Source organism: Athene cunicularia, assembly GCF_003259725.1.
Source record: "Athene cunicularia isolate RWA chromosome 3 unlocalized genomic scaffold, athCun1 chr3_part1, whole genome shotgun sequence".
Lineage (NCBI taxonomy): Eukaryota > Metazoa > Chordata > Aves > Strigiformes > Strigidae > Athene > Athene cunicularia.
Window position 1 is genome coordinate 21,893,435 of NW_020799097.1, and position 20,401 is coordinate 21,913,835.

Below are 20,401 nucleotides of genomic sequence, written 5' to 3' on the forward strand. Positions count from 1 at the left end.
AAAACCAAAATTTTGAAGCTCTGTCTTCCCAGAAGTTTGAAATATGCTGATAATAGCGTGTACTGATCAGTCTGAAGTTCTCTGATGCAAAGTCCACTAAAAAAACTCTTGCATGCCTCAGAAATACTACATGATCCTTCACATTCTTTAGGTTGAATGATGTGTAAGAAACAAAAATTCAAGCCCATGTCCTTTGCCATTTATGAGTTTAGCATGAAAACGTTTCATTGCTATGTTGCAAGAGACACGTATAGTAAAATGTAAAAACACACTTTATACACTGATGGATATTAATTTAAATTTTTCTGTTCTCATATCTGAGCTGTGTTGGTTATACCGCTGCTCAAATAAACCACAGTGTATGGAGATTCAGCACCATTTCTTCCACAGAATAAGCACAGAAAGTGACCAGATACTGAAATTCTCATCCATGAAATCTTTCTGACTGCAAATAGGATGTTAAACATGGAACCAAATAATCCTTCTCCCCTGACATTTTTAGTACATTGCCTAACTGATATTATCGTAGCATGAGTAATGCCCATTTCTTTTGCTTTTAAACTAGATCCTTGTGCTGTGATCTTTCATGTATTGCTCTTAAGTGTCCTTACACACATTACAGTTCAGCACACCGTCGTTTGGCACCTTTGTTTCAGAAACAAATACATTCTTATGTGATCTACAGTGACAATCTATAATTTACCTGCTTGAATTTGTTCCAATTTTCTAAACTCTCCAACATCTCAGATTTTACTTTATCGTCTACTCTTTATAATCCGTTAGTGTAATAGTGGCAAGTCTGACAGGTGTAAGATTCAGCTTGTATTGTAGGTCATATACAAAGACATCAGATATCAGTGACTCTAACTAGCTACATTCTTAAACTGTTCCAGGCTTGCTCTGTTAAGGCCAGCTGATTTCTGAACGGAATATAAGGCTCTTACAGTGGTTTAAGTGAAAGGGAAAAAGTGAGACTGAATGCAATCTTTTCACCATTATTATCCAATTCAAACAAAGTACATTTTTTACCTGAAAAATTTTACTCACATTCTGGGATTAGAGTAGTGAGAGTATAAAATATATCTGTTTGGCAAAGATACCCAAATCTGCTCCTCTGTATGCAGCTATTTAAAATTCAGTGTAATTTAAAAAATCACTTTAATATTATGAGAAATGGCCAAGCACTGAAACAGAAATAATAAAGAAGACAAATTAAAACAATAAACAAAGCTGTGAGATGAGTGTGTGAGCATGTGATAGTATGTGTCAGGCTGGGCTAGCTGGTGGTGACCTGCAGAGCAGTTTAGAGGGCCCAGGATCCAGGCAGGTGTATGAGAGAGGCTGGGGCCCTGTGCTGGTATTCGAGGGTTCTGTGATGGTTCTTGTGAACCTAGGAAGTGAAGGCATGTGTGTTTTTACTAGTGAAATTCAATTCCAACCAGTCAGAGGAACATGACTCTACTTGGGTTTTATGTGGCAAGGTTATTCATGGGTGTTTTAAAAGGCAGTGCCCTGTCTGTGGCAAACTCTGTAGTCAGCTTTGTGAGTGTGTCCCTGAGATAGGTGCTTAGCCTTGCTATTGGCTGAATCTAAAACATGAAAACTGCAGTCACCTCAGCCTGTGTAGGATGGAGAGTCATCCAGCCTGGGATTCAGATGACAAGTAGAAATCTCCACATCCTTGGGGTCCACTCAAGGCAGCAGCCTTATAACATCCACAGTTGATTACAGTATCAGGAAATGAAGACACTACAGTTGTTTGTACAGTCCTAATTTGACCTGGTTTGTATTTGTGTTTCAAATTATTGTCTTTAATTACACGATCTCATCTATTTTTTCATATTCAGTGTATAGCACAGATGCTTACTTAATGAGTTGCCGAATATCCTTTCTGTGTTGTTCCTAGGCCTCATTTACTACACGACATTCAAACTTTAAACTGAGGATGAAGTGATTAATTTCCTGTGTCAATAAATTATCTAGGTGTTTCATGTTCAAGTGATATTTTCTTCATTCTCCAGGTATGGGACTGAGGCACAGAGCATCTCAGTGAAAAGTCACAGCTACTGTTCAGTGCCTATGTGTTAGCAAGTCAGGAGCATTAAAACAGGGAACACACTGTTAGTTTCTCCTCTGCAAAGTCTGGTTCAAATATCTTTACTGGCAGATACACACCTAACTCAAATTCTCCAGAGCCGCACACATCTGCCTTAGCCATAAGACCATTTTTACTGCATCTGCAATCCTTTGACATGTTATGGAACCCCTTTTAACATCTTCAATTAATGAGAAAGAGGTATGATTGTATTTTTATTACACATTTTTGAGCATCATGAAAAACAATGCCTTGAAATACGATATATCAGGCAATATAATAAACAAAGCAAAAAAATCCATGCAGTGTTTATAGTCTTGTCAGTAATATATCTCCAAGCACATGTTGGGGGAGGTAAATATGTTGTCCCCATCCTATTGATGAGGAAGCTAACACAGTAAGATGTGAGAAATGGTTTGCTCTGTATCGCTTATCAGGTGAATGACTCAGTTGACAGAAGAGCATCTCACTTATGAAGCCTTTTTTTCTGCAGAATTCCAAAACATTTTACAGTCATTTATATTATTTACTGTATCATCTACACATGGATCAATTCAGTTTCAGAAAGACTACATAGTAATCAGTGAGAACCTACTCCCATAATTCTGCAGTCAGTGAAGCCCATCGGACTGTAACAGGCTGGGTCATGGAACAGCTCTGAAAATGCCAGCCAAGTTTCTGCATAACTGTGAACAGTACCTACATGACCCACATGTAGAAATTGATCTGTTTCGATAATATAGTAGTTTATTCAGTAAAAAAACATTCCTCATATATACTGCTGCTTAGATTTAAATATAAAAATATATTTCTGTTTTTCAGGTAAACATATATATCAGATAAACAAGAAAAGTCAAGAAATAAAACTTTCAGAAAGGAACAATCAATTTATAAAAAAACCCGAAACTAACTATACTTCTTAAACAAAATACTTGATGCAGACTTTTTCATTCCAGATAACTTCCTTATACTGAAGTGAACTGTACACACCAATGCAGCTGAAGACTTAGGACACATAGCATATGCATATACTTGACCAACCAAACACAAAAAACACATGTAGTTATACCCTGTTTGTTGTCTTCCAGAGTTTGTAACAAAGAAAAATGATCCATTTACCTGAAGGTGTAGAACGTGTATTGAGACTGCTCTTCCTGAACAATTACTACTTGGTTAAGAGTTTGTATATTACATTTTAACCCTGTGTATATGGACACAGGCAAGACTTTATTTCCTGTTCTTCACAGGAAGGATATCTGTAATCCAGTAGTGAAACAGAGATGTGACTATCTTGGTATGATCTGAAACAAAGAAAACACATTCCTCCTGAAATACATCTATGACATTTCTGAACACTAAAATAAAGACTTGTGTGAACCTCTGTTCCATTCAGTATTACCATTTCAGTAAAAACAATGCAGGTATTGAAGCCCAAGGACTAACACTGATGAATTTCTAGATAAACAGGTACATTTTCTTTTAGGAGGTCAGTTATTTTTATGAGAAACAATTTTGGTTCTCTATTTTGGAATGTCCTATTTGTTATGATTCAATAATTCAGAAAAAAAGGAGATCAAAATGACATGATCATATGGATAAGGCTAAAAAAATCTTCTCTACTTCTTTTTGTCTGGAGAGTAATTTCACACATTATTATTTAACTTAGAGTAGCACCTAGAAGTCTCAGCTGAGAATGAGTCGTCTTGTACAGACAGCTGCAATAAAGTCTCAAAATGCCACTGCTTCTGCCTTAATTCAGAGATTATCTATGTGACTTTTTTTTAATGACAGGACTTTCTACAGCACTTATCACATGACATCACATTTAAGATGATTCTATAATGTTATGCTAATATAGCTTTCACATTTCATTTCCTTTTCTTTAAATGTTCATTCATTCAAAAAAAAAAAGTTTAAATTTAATCATTTGAGGGCCTCTGCATATCCAGCCTATGCATTGTTGGCACACTGTAACTGTATTACTTCTGGTCTGCAAAATGTACCCCTCCCACCCCCCACAATGGAGACATATATAAAGGACAACTCTCAAGAAAAAAACCAAACCAGTTAAAATAAGCTTCTAGCTCTTCTATGAGTGATAATTTCCTAGGCAACAAGGGAAGAGTATATTTAAGACCTGATCCTAACCAACAAAGGGAAAATGTTAATAGATAATGGAATGAAGTTGATGAGTAGAAGCTGAATGAGTTCATAAATTAGGAGGTAATGACTTTTTTTTAATTAGCCAATCACCTATGCTTTAATAATTGATGTGAAGTGGGAATTAAGCAGCTCTCATTTAAAAAGCTACTGTTTCCAACCATCAAATGGAGCATTACTTCTAGACACAGCTCTTCTTTGCCCACTGCACTGTGCAGGACCATGAAGGCGTCTGGTTTCCTTTTGCAAATGGCCACTGACTTTCCGACAGAGATCAGACAAGCCTCCATCATGAGAAATGCGTGTCCATTTGACTTCTAAACATTCTCTTCTCTACACTTATAGAAGACTTTTGGTAGAGGTAAGTACTTTTTGTTAAAGACTACCAAATAAATGGAAATAGCAATAGGACATTTTGTTCTTTTGTACAGTCTGAGAACAATGACACTTTAAATAGCCATGTTCAAGCAAAAACCTCAAATCTGTGTAATTGCTGAAGTACAAGGTCAAAGGTAACTTGATGGAGTAAATTGCAGCACAAAGTACAAGTTAAGTTGGTGGAGGATGACAACTGAACAGAGTAACCAGTATCTCTTAACCACAGAGATTTTAATGTTCAAGTATGTTTTCTCATTTAAATGAAGGGTTAAAGGTAATACCTTAATGCTGATAACTTTTCTGTTTCAATCTCCTTAGTAACTTCTTCTTCCGGCAAAATTTTTCAGACCCTTCCACCAACCTTGTTAGACCTTAATTTCATATGACTGGAAATATTTGAATCTAAGAGCTTAGGATAAAACAAGAGTTTTTTCTTCATTGTTTCTTTTTTTCTTTTGGTGGAACCATGATTCTCACTCTGAATAACATGTGTGTGTGAAAGAAATACCAAAACATGGTCTTGAACTAGTTTTTAATTTGTGGTCTGCAGACCTTGGGCAGTCCATAGCTTTACTCTAAAGGGTATGTAAAAAGTTACCGAGAAAAGCAAATTTATCAGCAGTAGGCATAAACTTGCCAAGTATTAAACTATAACACATATATATGATGAACTAAAAGATATATAATAGTACATTTACTTTGTAAAGTTGGAGAATGTGCACTTCTATGAGAGACAGATTACTTCTCATTTTCCCCCTACTCTTTACTTCTTGAATTAAAGATAAAACTGAACAACACATAGCACACATTATCAATCTTTTGATGCTGGCGTCTTAAGTAGAGTCATAATCATGGGAAAAAAACATACTGCTTCTTGAACTAGAGGGACTGAAATATGTTTATTTTGTAAAAAGAATACATCTTGCTAGAATTAAGAAAAACTGTTTTCTTTTCATCACGTTAATAAGGAACTACCTTTTCTTCTAGTACATCATACCGTAGTAAAAATAAACAAAAGAGAAAAAAGGCAAGATAATCAAACTTGTAAAAAAAAGATTACTATGATATAATGTAAACTTTCAGCTTAATAAACAGCCTTAGCCTGTATTTCTATAACAAGAAGTTGAATTTGCTAAGACAAGTTTCGTAATAACGCTTAACTTTTATCACTGTTCATTGGGAATGAAATCTAAAGTTTAAAAAAACTGGGTAAGATGACCTATTTTTGAGCTAAAATTGGGAAATAAGTATAATTAAAAGCCTAATTCAAGATAAAATTTCAGAGCACTATATTCTTTCACAGAAATTCCTGAATTACAAATATAATGTATTGTTAAACTCTGCTGAGGCAAATTAATATCTAGCAGGTCTTTAATTATCCTTTAATAATTTATAACAATGTATTTTCTTCTTTCTTATGTTGTTGTACCTCATGAATACCAAATCAGTTATTATGGCTACACCACTGTGAACTTGGAATGAGATTAGAATTGAGCCCAGTGACAACAGGAAGAAAAATCAACTGGAAGAGTAAACAATTTCAGGCTGTACCAGCAGAAACATTAAACAAATTTCAAAAATCACTCACAAAACTGTCTTCTGCTTTTTCAAGTGACAAATACATCAGAAAATTAGGGTACTTGCATGGATTTGTTTCTAATTCGCTTCTGTTTTCTTTTCTCACTTCAGTTTGACATTTCTGATATATAAAAATAAACAGAGAGCTTGCCTCGAGGCTGCAAAACCCAACAGAATTCCTACTGGATTGAGTAGAATTTGGATAAGGCCTGTAAGGAATATCCTGAATGTAGTCACTTCAACAGTTCCATTGATATAATCAGCTGAATTAGGTCATTTCATAAAGGGCCAATACCATTACCACTATTCCTGCTGAGTCCTACTTAGTTTGCAAATGTGTATTGCATCCAATGAGACTATCTGATTATAATTAAGATCACAGAATGTACGTTTGAAATTAATTATTGCATGCACAGAAGGATTTTGTTCCACATACATGGGGATACTTCAGATCTATCAGAACCTTAAGGGTTGTCATATTCCGTATCTACATGTTAACCAGTACATATTTACTTCTGTAAGTGTCCTTTTCAAAATGCATCAGCTATGAACTGTACAGGCAGGAACTGGGTTGGAAGGGACGTTAAAGATCATCTATTTCCAATCCCCTCCCACTAGATGGTTGCTCACAGCCCCGTCCAACCTGGCCTTGGACACTGCCAGGGAGGGGGCAGCCACAGCTTCTCTGGGCAACTTGTTCCAGTGTCTCACTACTCACACAGTACAGAATTTCTTCCTTACATCTAATTAATCTAATCTAATCAAATCTAATCTGCCCTATTTCAGTGTAAAGCCATTACCCTGATAAAGTGTTACTCCCTGAAAAAGACTCCCTCCCCATCTTTCCTGTAGCTCCCTTTTAGTTACTGGAAGGCTGCCTTAAGTTCTCCCTGGAGCCTTCACTTCTCAAGTCTGAACAACCCCAACTCTCTCAGCTTGTGCTCACAAGGAAGGTGCCCCAGCCACCTGATCATTTTCGTGGCCTTCCCCTGGATCCACTTAAATTCTCTCTTTTCTGTGTTTTTACAACACACAGCATGCGGTAGGCTCCAGTCTTGACTGGGATCTTTAACCACTACCATGCTGTAAATCATTTAGTGATGTCACAAGCATAGTGTCTTCTTTGAATGTTACTGCTAAGCCTCTGATGGCTATGATCTTATTTACTCTGTTACCACACTACTACCAGCTCAGTCATTACTCTTCGAAAGACTTTGTCCTTCAAAATACCAAAATGGTTGAGAATCTCTCATGTCATAACAAGTACTCTCAACACTGAATAAATTATTTGGGAAGCAAGAAAATTCAGCACATCCTGAAGCTGCAACAGAAGTACTAATGACAAGGAACAATGTGTTTAAGTGAAGACTACTTGGAAATTGAATTATTATACCTTCTATGGACTACATGCTGATCCCACATTCAATTGAGGAACTATTAACTGTCCAAGAAAAATTCTACTTAAATTATAGGGGTAACAGAGAAGAAAAGGAGCATAAATGAAATCCAACTTGTGCCTCAGGGATGAAAAGATTTAGTAACAAAATAATTTTTGTTTTTATGAATGACTTCATAATATCGTTTATTGTAAAAAGTGACTTTATGTTTTTACATAATCAACAGCATTTTTAAGAAACTTAAACCAGACAATTGTATGTAAACAAAACCAAAGTTGTAAATCAAACTTTGGCATGCAAGATTTATGTGTTAAAGAAGCCACATAGGCGACCAAGAAGAAATGAAATAATGGGTTTTATTGATTCATATGCAAGTAAAATTAATCCTTAACTGGATGAGTGAAATCTCCAAAATAAACAAGTTAATTTATGTGATTTAAAAAGTCTACAAAGAAAATGAATTCAAAATATGCTTTAAACATGATTAAATCTTAAAACAGTTAAGTTTTTAAAAATACTGGTGTAAGAACCTGAATCATCTTGTACTCTATGGTTGCTGCAAAGTGAAAAGTTTCTATATTGATTTCAGCCAAAGAAGAAACAGGGAAAATCACTATATTTTTGGTGGGAATTATGCTTTCAAATCTTGTATAAGCATACATTTACCACTACATAATTATTTACAGCTTCCTAATAAAAAAACCCTGTGACAAATCTGAATTTTAATCCACACAAAAAAGAACATGAGTGTATGAACAAAAGTGAATGGTACCTACCAGGAGGCATCATGGATTGTTCTTGGAATTGTTTCAAAGCATCCTTCAATCTCTCAATATCCTGTAGCAATAAAAGGGATTTCAACTGATGTAGAAGAGTCACATCTGAGGAAGAGATGGTGCGAGATTCAAGGTATTGTAAAAGCTCTTGGGCAGTTGCTGAACTTACTGCAGAATCCATGCATTCTGATTTATCTGGGTAAACAAATGTAACAACAGATTAAAAATATTCAGTGAGCACAGAAAAGTTTCCTAATTAAACTTTCTTTTCAAAGACAGCATCTTTCTTTTTAGTACAACTGACAATCAAATATCAGATATTAAAGAGCAGCTTGCTCCTCCCTTTTTTTGTTAAATATTAAAACAATGGTAAGAGGGGAAAGTATCAAATTCAAAAGGTAAAAAGGACAATAGGATTCATAGTGACAGGAATGCAAGTGGAATCTAAATTTTCAAGATTAGCACAGGAAGTAGGTGTGATGAAGAAACTGTACTGTGCCCAAAGCACTGTGTTTTGCTTCCTATACACTATATATTATAAAAATGCAGACATGTGGAGATAGGGAACAACTCTGTGGAACTACTGCAAAGCACTTCCGGAGGCATCCGGAATTATCTTATTATTGTACTTTTACGTTTTTTATTTTAATAGCATGTATTAGGGCATACATGACAGCAGAGGAGGACATACATTGTTTCTATGGTACTAAAGCATAAATTCACTCTTCCATTCCAGTAACAATGTACAGTCCATCCCTTTAACCAGACTCCCTTTAATTCTTCAGGTTTTTACCAGCAAGCCAACTGAGAAGAACACATTTATCCTGATTCAGCTTTCTGACATAAGTACAAGAAGTATAATCCAATGTGACCATTTGAAAATGCTGCTGAAAGCAAGGTCTTCCAATTTTATCTAAAAAAAATAGTGTTAAAGTCACACAACTAGAAAAGGCAAACAGCATAATGTCAGATCTATATATAACTGGGATTTGCCTAACAAGAAAGTTAGTCATCCTCTGATTTATGGATGTGACATCTTATCTGCAGATGAACTTCCTTTTACCTGAGAATTTGTGAATTCCAAGGTCCTCACTTGCTCAACCCCTGGATCTGTAGGTTTGACACCAGGGCCAGTCAGTCAACCACTGCTAAAACCTGAACTTGACTCCCAGGAAACTTGAAATCAACACTTTTTCTTAAAATTCAACATGCAACACAGCTGTGGACAATTGACCAGGTTTCTGTTCTGGGTCATTTATTAACAGCAGAACTGTTAACTGAGTTTGCAATCTTGCTCAGTTACTCTGGAGTTCCACTACAGTAAACGCATGTATCAGCTTCCATTTACTTAGCCATATACTGAAGTAGTAAAATTCTTATTTTTGGTGATGGAAATACATTAACCAGAAAGTAGGATGGATTTCCAATGCTAGGCTTAGTATGAAGACCTGACACAGCAGAAAAATGTTAACAGTAAGCAAAGAAAATTCTATATATAAATCTTGAGAAAAAAATTAACATGAAATCCCTGATGTCATCTTAACAGGGTTTTAAAAGTAATTCTGTAGTCTAAAGATGAATTTTATGGGACTAGGAACTGACAGCTCTGACTTCAGATGGACTCATGCAGGTAGGTAAGATGTTTAATAATCTTTATTCACCTCAACCGACAGTCAAGGCCATGCACTTTGAAAAAGTTTTCACTGCATTTTTCAGGCCATGCACTTTGAAAAAGTTTTCACTGCATTTTTCCAGTTTTACAAGACAGTTATCATTTCAGAGCTATGTTCTGAACTGAGGAATGAAGAATACACCAGCTTTTCTTAAGAAAACGTATTTAATTCTAGATGATACCAACATAATCTGGTGTATGTTATCTCATTATCTCTGAAAGACATTTATGACGTAAGCACCACAGAAGCAGCTTTTCAGGAAGGCAATTGAAGAAACATATAGTAGGAATTTCTCTGATTTTACTGGCCAGATGAACATTCAATAGGTCATTAGGAACAACATCCATGCAATGTTTTTTAAAGTGCTAGGGAACGTTCATTGACCATGAGTTCACATTCATCTTCTTCACAAGTGCTTTACGCCAACACACTTTCCCAGTGCCAACAGTGTCTTCTCCTTCCCCTTTCCTCTTGGATGCTATCTGTCTAGATTTCCACATATATTACAAATAAATCTCCTGGGAAGGAGAACTTTCTGAAAAGTAAGTTGGTTCAGAGATAGTAAGCATGAAAGTAGTTAGGATAGCAATTATTGCCCTCATTTGAAGCTCAGAGAAAAGAAGAATTTGGTCCATTTTAACCACTATATTTATCCTAAGTGCATTAGAATGTTTTTTAAAAGAGCAAGGAATATTATGTATATTTTCAAAGACAGAGAAACAATGAGATTAGGACCACAGTTTTTATACTGATGTGGATTCTTACATATTCATGTACACACCAGAAAATGGGACAAATAATAAGTCCTTGCATGTCTTACTGAGTTTAAGAGGCACTTCTCTAGTAGATCTGGCCCATCCTACAGCAATAATAAGGCACATTTATTTGCCCCTACAAGGTAATACTCATGAAAAGAAAGGAGAAAGAGTGGTACATACTATCAGCAAAATAAATTTGTTGTGTTGCCTGCAGGAAGTCCCGAATGCTATCTGCCTTTTCATATATATCTTTTAATCCTTCTGCTTCTTCTCTGTTGTTTTTGTCAGGCTGATATGTAAAATCCACACCGGTAGTTTTTGTTACTAATCCAGCTGCTCTCATTTTTTCTTTCTGTCGCTTCTTTTTCATTTTCCTCTTCTTGTTTTTGCTTATTTTGGGACTGCCTATCTGCTGCAGCTGTAAATTATCTTGAACAAGAGTCTCTTGCATTCCAGATTCTGTTTGTTCTTCATGTAAATTATTAGAGTTTTGCAAACTGCTCTTTTGTTTCTTCCTTCGAATGCGCTTTCTCTTGGTTTGTCCTTGATATTTCTCCTCTGCAGATTCAAAAGAGACATGATAGTTGTAAATAAGAAGATCTGTAATAGGCATTTTGGAACTGCATACAATAAAACACTACTCCCTTCAAATTCTGGGATGTCTGAGTGGTTCCAGCTTTACTTTTATGCTTAGAATGCCTTTCAGTACTACAATGTCAAAGCCAACTCTTCTGAATGCGTTGAGTAAGAAGACAAGTTATTTTCCCTTTTGCTTTCAATAGACTGTACTCTCCTTTGTGCTACATACTTTACATGACATCTACTTTCTTAAGGCAGGTAATATGGTTCTATACAGAGAGTGAGGTTAAAAGAATCACCAAGGCAAAAACCAGTATGGGCAGGTTGGTAGAGAGAGAGCTCCCACAAGAGCCCCACACCACAGCTGGATTGACTTCACCAAGAACACAAGAATGCATGTAATTCACAATAAAAGATGACAGTGCTTATATCAATGATATTCCTCCATAATAGTGCTGTGCCTTAAAAACACCAGGCATCTGTTTCTGATTTTTCTACTTTCTCCTCCTTAAAGATATGTTACTGCTAGCTCAGCTTTGGACATCAACTTTATAGGGAAAGCATGCAAGGCATCAGTGACCTTGGCAAGTAATCTCTGATCTCTTTAACAGGCAGTCTTGGTTCTCTCATTCCCTTGCTACATTTTAATTTCCTTACTAACTAATTCTTCAAAAGGCTCAAATGTCAAGGGAAAGAAGTCCCTCTTGCTCTCCAAGACAGCTTTCATGCTTCTTAACTCAGATCTTATCCCTATACACAGAGTTCTAAAGTCATCTTTGACCCTGAACTAACTGCCTCTCCCACACACTCACTTCTTAGTGTAAGCCCTCCTGACACTAGCAAGGGAAGACTGCCAGAATCCATCTTCCCTTTGACTGCACTGCTGCCAAAGAACATACTCATGCCTATAATTCCTGTCTAATTAACTGAAATTCCCTCTTTCACATTCCAATAAAATCCTCACACATTTAAACATCACAGAGTGCAGAATGCCAGTGTTCTTCTAATGTCTTGCTCTAGAAAGTTAAGCCATTTATCCTTCCCTCAACCTCTACCTGCATGTTTCTAAATTCCTCACAGTGCACTGAGCTCAGTGCTCTTATTTACCTGGTTTTACACCATTATTTACCTGGTTTTAAACCATTCTATTAAGAGTCAAAGAATCTTTGCTTGGCACATATTTGTGTAATGCAGGGGAGACACCTGAAGCCCAGTGCTTGTTTCCGAATGATCTCCATAGTCTCCTGAACTGCCACTGACATTCTCAGCTTGTTTGGCTTCTCATCACTCCTCTCACTACTGTCCTCTCCCAGTCTTTGCCTCTATGTTCTCCGTGGTTGGAGACCCTCTATTTCAATTCAGTTTCTTTTTCTGTCTTGAACTCTGTCAGCTTGAGCCACTTTCTCTCTTTAAATATCACTACTTTTAGTTCTTTAGATGACAGATGACTCACTGCAAAGCAATTTTCCATACTTTCCATGAAGAAGGCTGCACAAAAATAAATTTGCTGTATTGTAATTGAACACCACAGCATGTAAAAGACACACCAAACGTCACCTTGTACCCACAGTGTGGAATGTTTCGCATGCATGGTATTTGAGCTAAATATCTTTATACATGATCTGGACATATGGGATGTGGGAAAAATAACGTCTGTGTCGTTCTGTAGGCATAAAATATCAAACTGAAGGCAGATATGAATGGTGAAAGATGCTATAAACAAAACATCAATGTTTCATCTTAAGATCTAATTTGGATTTTCATGGGAGTATTTATGTTATAATAGGTGAATTTCAGTGTAAACACAGTTATATTGTTCCATAAAATTTGTCAGCCCCTGTTAACCTGAACCACACTGTTTGCTAATAAAACTACTCTAATCTTATGCTCTCAGCAAAGTGGCCCAACGTGCTCTTTAAGCATCCAAGAATCACTAAATCTCAGCAAAATTACAGCATGTTGTGCAGCCAAGCACCCTCGATTGGTTTGAAGCCACTTGAAAAACATGGTGCAGAAGGCAGAACAGGGCTTAAGATAATTGATATTTTGAGTCAAATCCAGAAGTTTGCTTATCCTTGATAGTTCAGGACAGCAGAAGGTCTCGAGAGACCAGGGTAAAGTTGTGAAAAGACAGAATGAATGTAGTCATCTCATGTGTATGTTATTATGATAAATACCTGAGTGAAAGGAAATCAGAACTGTGCTGAATTTCCTCCAACACAGAAAACAAATCAAGCACAAAACTTTACCCAGTTCTCTTGAGGAGTAATACTGGCAGTCCTTTGCAGTTTTTGTCATTCTTTATCCCATATTTTAATATCTCTTTAGTATATACTGCTTCACGTGCAGGAGCTACTAGTGATTCAACATCAGGAACAGATGAAATTAAATGTTGACAAAGAAATGCACAGAAAAGGGATTAATTTGAACAATTTACTGCCAGGGTTAGAGTGAACTGTTATCAGCTCAGAAAAAAACAAGACAAAACCCAGACCTGTGCATCAGTATGGAAAACTCAATGAAAACATTTGCTCAGTGGGTATCAGTGATCAAAACAGCAAACAGCTTGTTTGCATACATAAGACAGAGGATGGAAAATAACAGGAAAAATATTCCTAAGGTATTATACAGATGTTGTACCCTTCGAGCCTGTAACAAGCCTGTTTCTTAGCATAATTCCAGCACAGTAAGACTTTGGCAGACAAGTGGAGGACTGTTACAGAAGTTACAAGGGAAAGAAACCCCAAAAAGATTTGTATGGTTTGACTTGAATGAAAGAGTAATAAAATGGTCTCTGTTTCTACCTCCTCATGAAAGAACAAGGTGACTTCTAATCAATCTGAGCAGTTTCACAAGCAAGTAGAAGAAAATAAATACTTATTTTATAAATGGTACAGTTAGCTTACCAAATTCACATATGCACAGGAGCCAAGAGCTTAATGGGATTCAAGAACTGGTTGCTTATACAGTCAGCAAGGCTACCTGATTATAACAGCTATGCTAAAATATGAGTTGTACAAGAAATATAAACCTGACACAACTGTAATGTTTAGGTCACAGCCCACAAAATAATTTTAACAAATGAAATGTTCAGTGGAATTCACCTTCCACAGCTTTAGCTCTCTGGACAAAAAATAGTGCATGCTTAGACCTATGTTCCCTCTGAAAAACCAAGAGAAGCTAGCATCTTCAGAAAGCAATTTACCTCATCCTAAACCAGCTGGTATGGAAATGCACTCTAAAGGTCTTCTCTCTCTCTCTCTCTCTCTCTCTCCCTCTCCCTCTCCCCTTTCATTAACTACAAAGGAAATGTAGACAATGAATTTGGACTAGATTTGCAACAACTGAGAAGAATTAATCTCTTTTACAAAAATTAACAGTATGGAGGAAGGTGCTTTACAACCTGAGTCTACTCATCAGACTGATCTTTACCAATCAACAAAATTCACTGTTTTATGAAAAAACCCACTTTTGACTGATTCTCTGTATTTCAAAGCAGTAGGCAGGCCTGACAAAATTTCAATAGATATGAACTTGGTTCCAATAAATTTTCCCACTGACTGAAGACGTTTGTTATGTAAAAGCAGCATAATTATAACAAATGCAGGGAATACATGCTACACAAACAATCTGAGTAGGGCACTGAATACATACGTAAGCAATGTTGATAAAAACCTCAGCTTTTGGATCAAACTAACTATAGTCACAACTGCAGCTGCAGCTTGTTCTAATTCCACAAGAGCTGCTTGATTCTTCTTCTGTTCCACAATGGCCTGTCACCTTTCTCCCTCCTAAAACCCATCTCTGCTCCACAAGTGGTTTAATTTATCACATAATCCAATAATCCAGAACCAACTGTCTTTAACTTGTTTAGTCTGGACTTGGTGCCCTCTCAGACTGAGTAAAGTGGCTTCCAGACAGAATGCCCATATACATTTTTCAGCCACGGTCATAATTTCATAAGCATTTCTTTCAGCCTTAATAAGAACATCCTCCTCAGGAACTGTTCACAGTTAAAAATAACTGTGGGTTTTGTTTTTTCTTCCTGGATTATTTTTAGTCTAGATTACTTTGCTGATGCAGTTTACCATGCAGCTGCACAGTCACACTAGCTTGACTGACAGAATGCTATGGAAGTGGGAATGAGTAGCTCAAAAAAGGAAAGTCAGCAGCAAAAGAAAAACTCATCTTCTAACAGCCTATCTCATCTGGTCTGAAACATTAAGAAGTTTTCTTTGTGCAGACTGAAGGTCTCCTTAACAAAACAGAGGCAAAAATACATCAAAACCCAGACAAAATTAAATAGAGGACTCAGTTTATAGACACTGCTTATTGAATTTTGATAATGAAAAGTCAGCACATCCAGTTTATATCTTCAAGGAAAAATAGAAAATAATAAAAATAATGATTTACATCAAGACTCTGAATAAGCTGACTTTTATTTATTAACTTCTATTATATTAGCAAGTTATTTTGTATTCATCATCACAGCAGCTGGAGACACAAATAGATTAAATACAAAGCTTAATATAAGCTAACAGCAGTTCCTTCCATCCAGACTAACCACCAGCATGAACACATTGCTGGCAACTCTGTGACTGAAAAGATGAGCTTCCTCAAGTTTATCTTCATTATTTCAGTTCCTTCAGACAATAGCAGATGGAAACATTCAGGGGAAGTGTCACAGAAGACAATGAAAAAATGGAAAGCTATTTCCTTACGTGTCTGAGGTATACAAGTCCCACAGCATGTCAAACTGAAGTTTGGCTTTGAGTACCTGAGAATAAGCTGATGATACTAAGGATCTTTAAAAATCAGGTCCCTAAATATTATTACAACAAACCTTTAGGACAGAACATTTAATTAAAAAAAAAGGGGGGGGGGAGGGGGGGGGGGATAAAGTGGGCTGAGGAAAAGATAGTCAAAGAATATCCTCTGAGCTTTAGAAGTCTCCTCTATAATGTACTCATCATAGCTGAAGTATGGCAGCTGGCTCTTCTGCTCATGGACTAAGTCCCACAGTAGGTTTTCTGGATGTTGTTCATGGTAATTTTGTTCTTTTGTTCAGAAGAAACAGGACATGTGCCTCCTCTGACTTTTCATCCAGTTTAAACTCTTTTATTCTCCCTGATATACTGGATGGATTTTCCACGGTGTACCAAGCAGTCAATGCAGAGGAATTAAATTTTGCTTTAGGATCTTGCAAGGGAAAAAAATAATGTTATTTTAGTGCCAATTAAGACATCAGCAGCTACAATCTGGCCAACAGTGAAAAGCTGTGGCTAGCGAATGCAATAAAATGTAATGGTTCATTAGAATAAAAGCAATACTGAAAAGATCTCACAGGAGCACAAGACGATGTTAATATTTGTATATGCTTTTTTTGTGGAAATTGTTTCAAATCATCATTTGAAATTAGAAGAAAAAACCACTTCAAAGGTTTTAGTAAACTAAACACTTTTGATGATGGAGACAATTGCAAAAGACCAGAAGCTGTTTAGGATAAGGACTGTCTTTTGTTTGTTTATTTTGATTGTATACTTACAAATGAAGAATTCATATAAAACTGGCAAAGTTGCATATACAAAGCTGTCTACCACAACAGAGCACTACCTCTTGGATTTAAAGCAAATCCAATTAACAGTAATGACAATAATAATTAAAGGCAGATATCAGAGTGTGCAACAGTCTTCAATCCTAAAAGTTTATCTGACTCTGTATACAGATGAATTTCTCTTACTCATAAGCTATGTCAGACTCCTGCCATAAGAGGAACTGTACTTGGTCATAACATCCACCTAGGACGATAACCTATATCAAACAGCAGCCATACACTGCATTCAAAATAAGGTGATTTTGGATTTATACAGTGGTAGAATGATGTTCCTACTTTTGTACTTTTTAGCCTAATAATTGCCATCATTTTATTTGCTTTTTGACTGCTGCTGAGTGCTGAAATATTATTTTCACAGTTATTTATCATATTGAAAAATCTTACTCCTGCTTGGTAACAGCCAGCTCTGAGCCCACCAATTTTCACTGGTTATTTTTTCCATCACTTGACAACTATCTAAAATGCATTTCATCTGCCATTTTTGACAAATCACTCAATCTGAGATTATACTGCACCCAACTCCTGCCTTTAGTGCAGTCAGTATCTGCACAGCCATCAGGAAGCCTTCTGACTTCACTCTTTTCACTTGACCATCTAAAACAAACCTCCAGTTGAGGCCTCCCATGTTTTGAGAACTGCTGCATTTTCTTCATCTACTTACCTATTCTGGGACTTTGCCTGTCATGTTAATTCTATGTGCCCCCTTTGGTGAGGGGCTTTATCAAAAACTTTGTGGAAATTCAAGGAAATGGCACCAGCTGTAGAACCCTTATCCACATATTTCCTGTCTCTTCAAAGAATTCCAAGATATGCATAGATTTCCTCTTTGCAAACCTCATGCTGATTTTTCCCATGCAGATCACGGGTTTTCAGGCATCCACAAATCTTATTTTGCATTATAATTTCTGCTGAACCACCTAAGGCAAACACCAGGCTTACAAGCTTGCAGTTCCCTGGATAATTTAAGAACTGTTTTAAAAAACTGGCATCACACTATCCAGACTCAAAGTCTCTGATAACAAGGAAAATTGAAAAGCAAGTGGTTATACATCACTGTTGATAATGTGGGCAATTTTTTTTTTTCTTGAATTCTTTCAGAAATTTTAGGTGAATAAAATCTGGTACTGGTGATTTTATTTTATCATTAATTTTGTTACATGACTGTTAAATCACTTCAGTTTCATATATCCTTTGAGAAAGCCCAATCCAGCATGGGATTCTCCAGTTTTCCACAGATATAAAGAATTTATTTAACTTCTCTGAAACAGGCATCTCTAAGTATTCTATCTACACCATGATAATTGGCTCAAAAGATTGGCAGGCGCATTGCTCCTGATGCATCAGAAGTAAGACTTATTACCAGTTTTAATTCTTTGTACCATTTGCTCAAATATTCCTTTGCCTGTCTTATCATGTTTTTACATTTAAATATTTTTAAAACATCACTTGGGTGTGAATTCAGCTTTTTAAAGGACACCTACTTCTTTCTAACAACTTCCTTTACTCTGTTGTCTAGCTCTGCAGTCTTCCTTTCGCTATTTCTCAAACCTTTCATGACAGGTGGTGGGTGCTGGCCTTTAGTAAGGCATATGGTGTCCTTAAGTAGCTTCCATGCCACCTTGTACAACTTCCTTCTCTTTGACGATCCTCTTTTTTTAGTAAGTATCTTTATTTTTGTGCAGTGTGCATTCCTGAAGTGGATCACAGCTGCTGTGGTGTGGGGTTTTTTTTGTTGTTGTTTCAGTAGGATGTTGAACCTGGTTGCTGTTGCAATGTGCCTCTTGTGAACCAAACTCCACCCAGGACAAATCACAGTCCCACCAACAGATGTCTTGGTTACTGACTGTGTCTAAAAACTGAGACTTTTCACAACATCCAGTGCAATAGTAACATCACCTGAACAGGGAAAAACTGAAGATCCCATTACTACTCTCTCTGCTGCTTCTCAGATCTTTCAGCATACAGCAATGAGTATTCACAATCCCAGCTGGATATGTGATGAAACAGACTCTAAGCTTGCTTTGCTTTTTGCTATGTACACTCAGTCCACACACACATCAAATCTAAGGCATCCAGGAGATATCTGGAACTATTCAAATGAACACATTAATTTTGACAATAATGTTTGGGGCCTCCTGTTATTTTAAGCAAAAAGCCACGTCTGATGAAGCCCCCAAGTTTTCTCAAATAACTTTTCTGATACAGATTTTGTACCATTTGATGACCTAATCTTTAAACAAAACCAAATATTTTGATCTACTATTGATTCTCCTCATTATTACTTTTTAAATTTCAAGCTCACCGTCTTCATTCATTTTGGCTTTTTTGGGGGTGATGTGCAAACAGCCAGAGTCAGTCACCACTGTATAGAGGCATCATATGCACCACTTCCTTAATGGGCTCAGTGGTGCTTTCCCAAAACACTGAGAATTATTATGTTGAATCAGTAAGGAAAATAAAACAAAATCATAGAGCTGAGCATGTTCACAGGCATGAAAGAAGAACAGAGATTCAATGACAATCAGTACCTGTTCTGAAGGCTATTAAATCAGAAAAGCTCAAGCATCCTAAAGTTGCCTATGGAGTTTGCACAGTTTAGCAGCCGCAAAGACTAATCGCTACTAAATACAGTAATCTTCTTAGTCTTTGGCTAATAATATTACATCTTTGTATTTGTACAGAAAGCATCACTATGAATTGGAGGGGGAGATTTGTAACATTTCTGTAAAATACTGGAAACATTTTCAACATTTGATATCATATTTATATAAAAAAAATTTGTTCTTTTAACTTTGCAGTGCACAAACGTATATTCAGAGTTTTCTTTGAAGTCTTTTTTTTTTTTTTTTTCTTTTTCCCAGAGCTGGTTTTGACCCGATGCTTAGTTTAAAAAATCCAAAAGCTCTCCCTTTGCTCAGAATAATGACAGAAATGATAAGAAAAGCTGCAATCTTAAAATCCTTTCCAGCATTTAAGATGTTCTTTCCAAATATACCAGTTAAGATAGGGTAAAGTGTTAAAAAGTTATTTGGACTATAGGACTACAGATTATTAAATGATAAGAAAACTAATGGAAAGCTGATATCTAGTTTTCCCCTATGATAAAACTGTATCAAAGAGCAGATCTAAACTCAAAGTACAATCTTTTGTACAAAAGAACTATCTAAAAGAACACAGACACTGACATAGTTAAATGAAGATGCCCAGCAACAAAACCGAGCCCAAATTTATCAATTTTAGTTATTAAATATTTAAAAACCTCAAATCAATTCTTACAGTATCTCATATCTTAATTTTTTACACAATAATCAATCACATTTAACCCCACATATGAAAGACCTGCCACAACTACAATTTATTACACGGTGCTTTCAGTATATCCTATTTCAAAAC

General features: G+C 36.3%; 1 protein-coding gene across 1 annotated transcript in view; it reads right to left on the reverse strand.

Annotated features, from left to right (window-relative positions):
- The window catches only part of ERICH1 (glutamate rich 1), an 81,940-nt gene that overhangs the window by 26,747 nt on the left and 34,792 nt on the right, over nt 1-20,401 (reverse strand). The window contains exons 4-6 of the mRNA XM_026844040.1: nt 10,996-11,373; nt 8,385-8,579; nt 3,215-3,396 (exon numbers count right to left, since the gene is read on the reverse strand). Of these exons, the coding sequence (XP_026699841.1) occupies nt 3,323-3,396; nt 8,385-8,579; nt 10,996-11,373 (647 nt within the window). The 3' untranslated portion in view covers nt 3,215-3,322. The remainder of the gene's footprint in view (nt 1-3,214; nt 3,397-8,384; nt 8,580-10,995; nt 11,374-20,401) is intronic.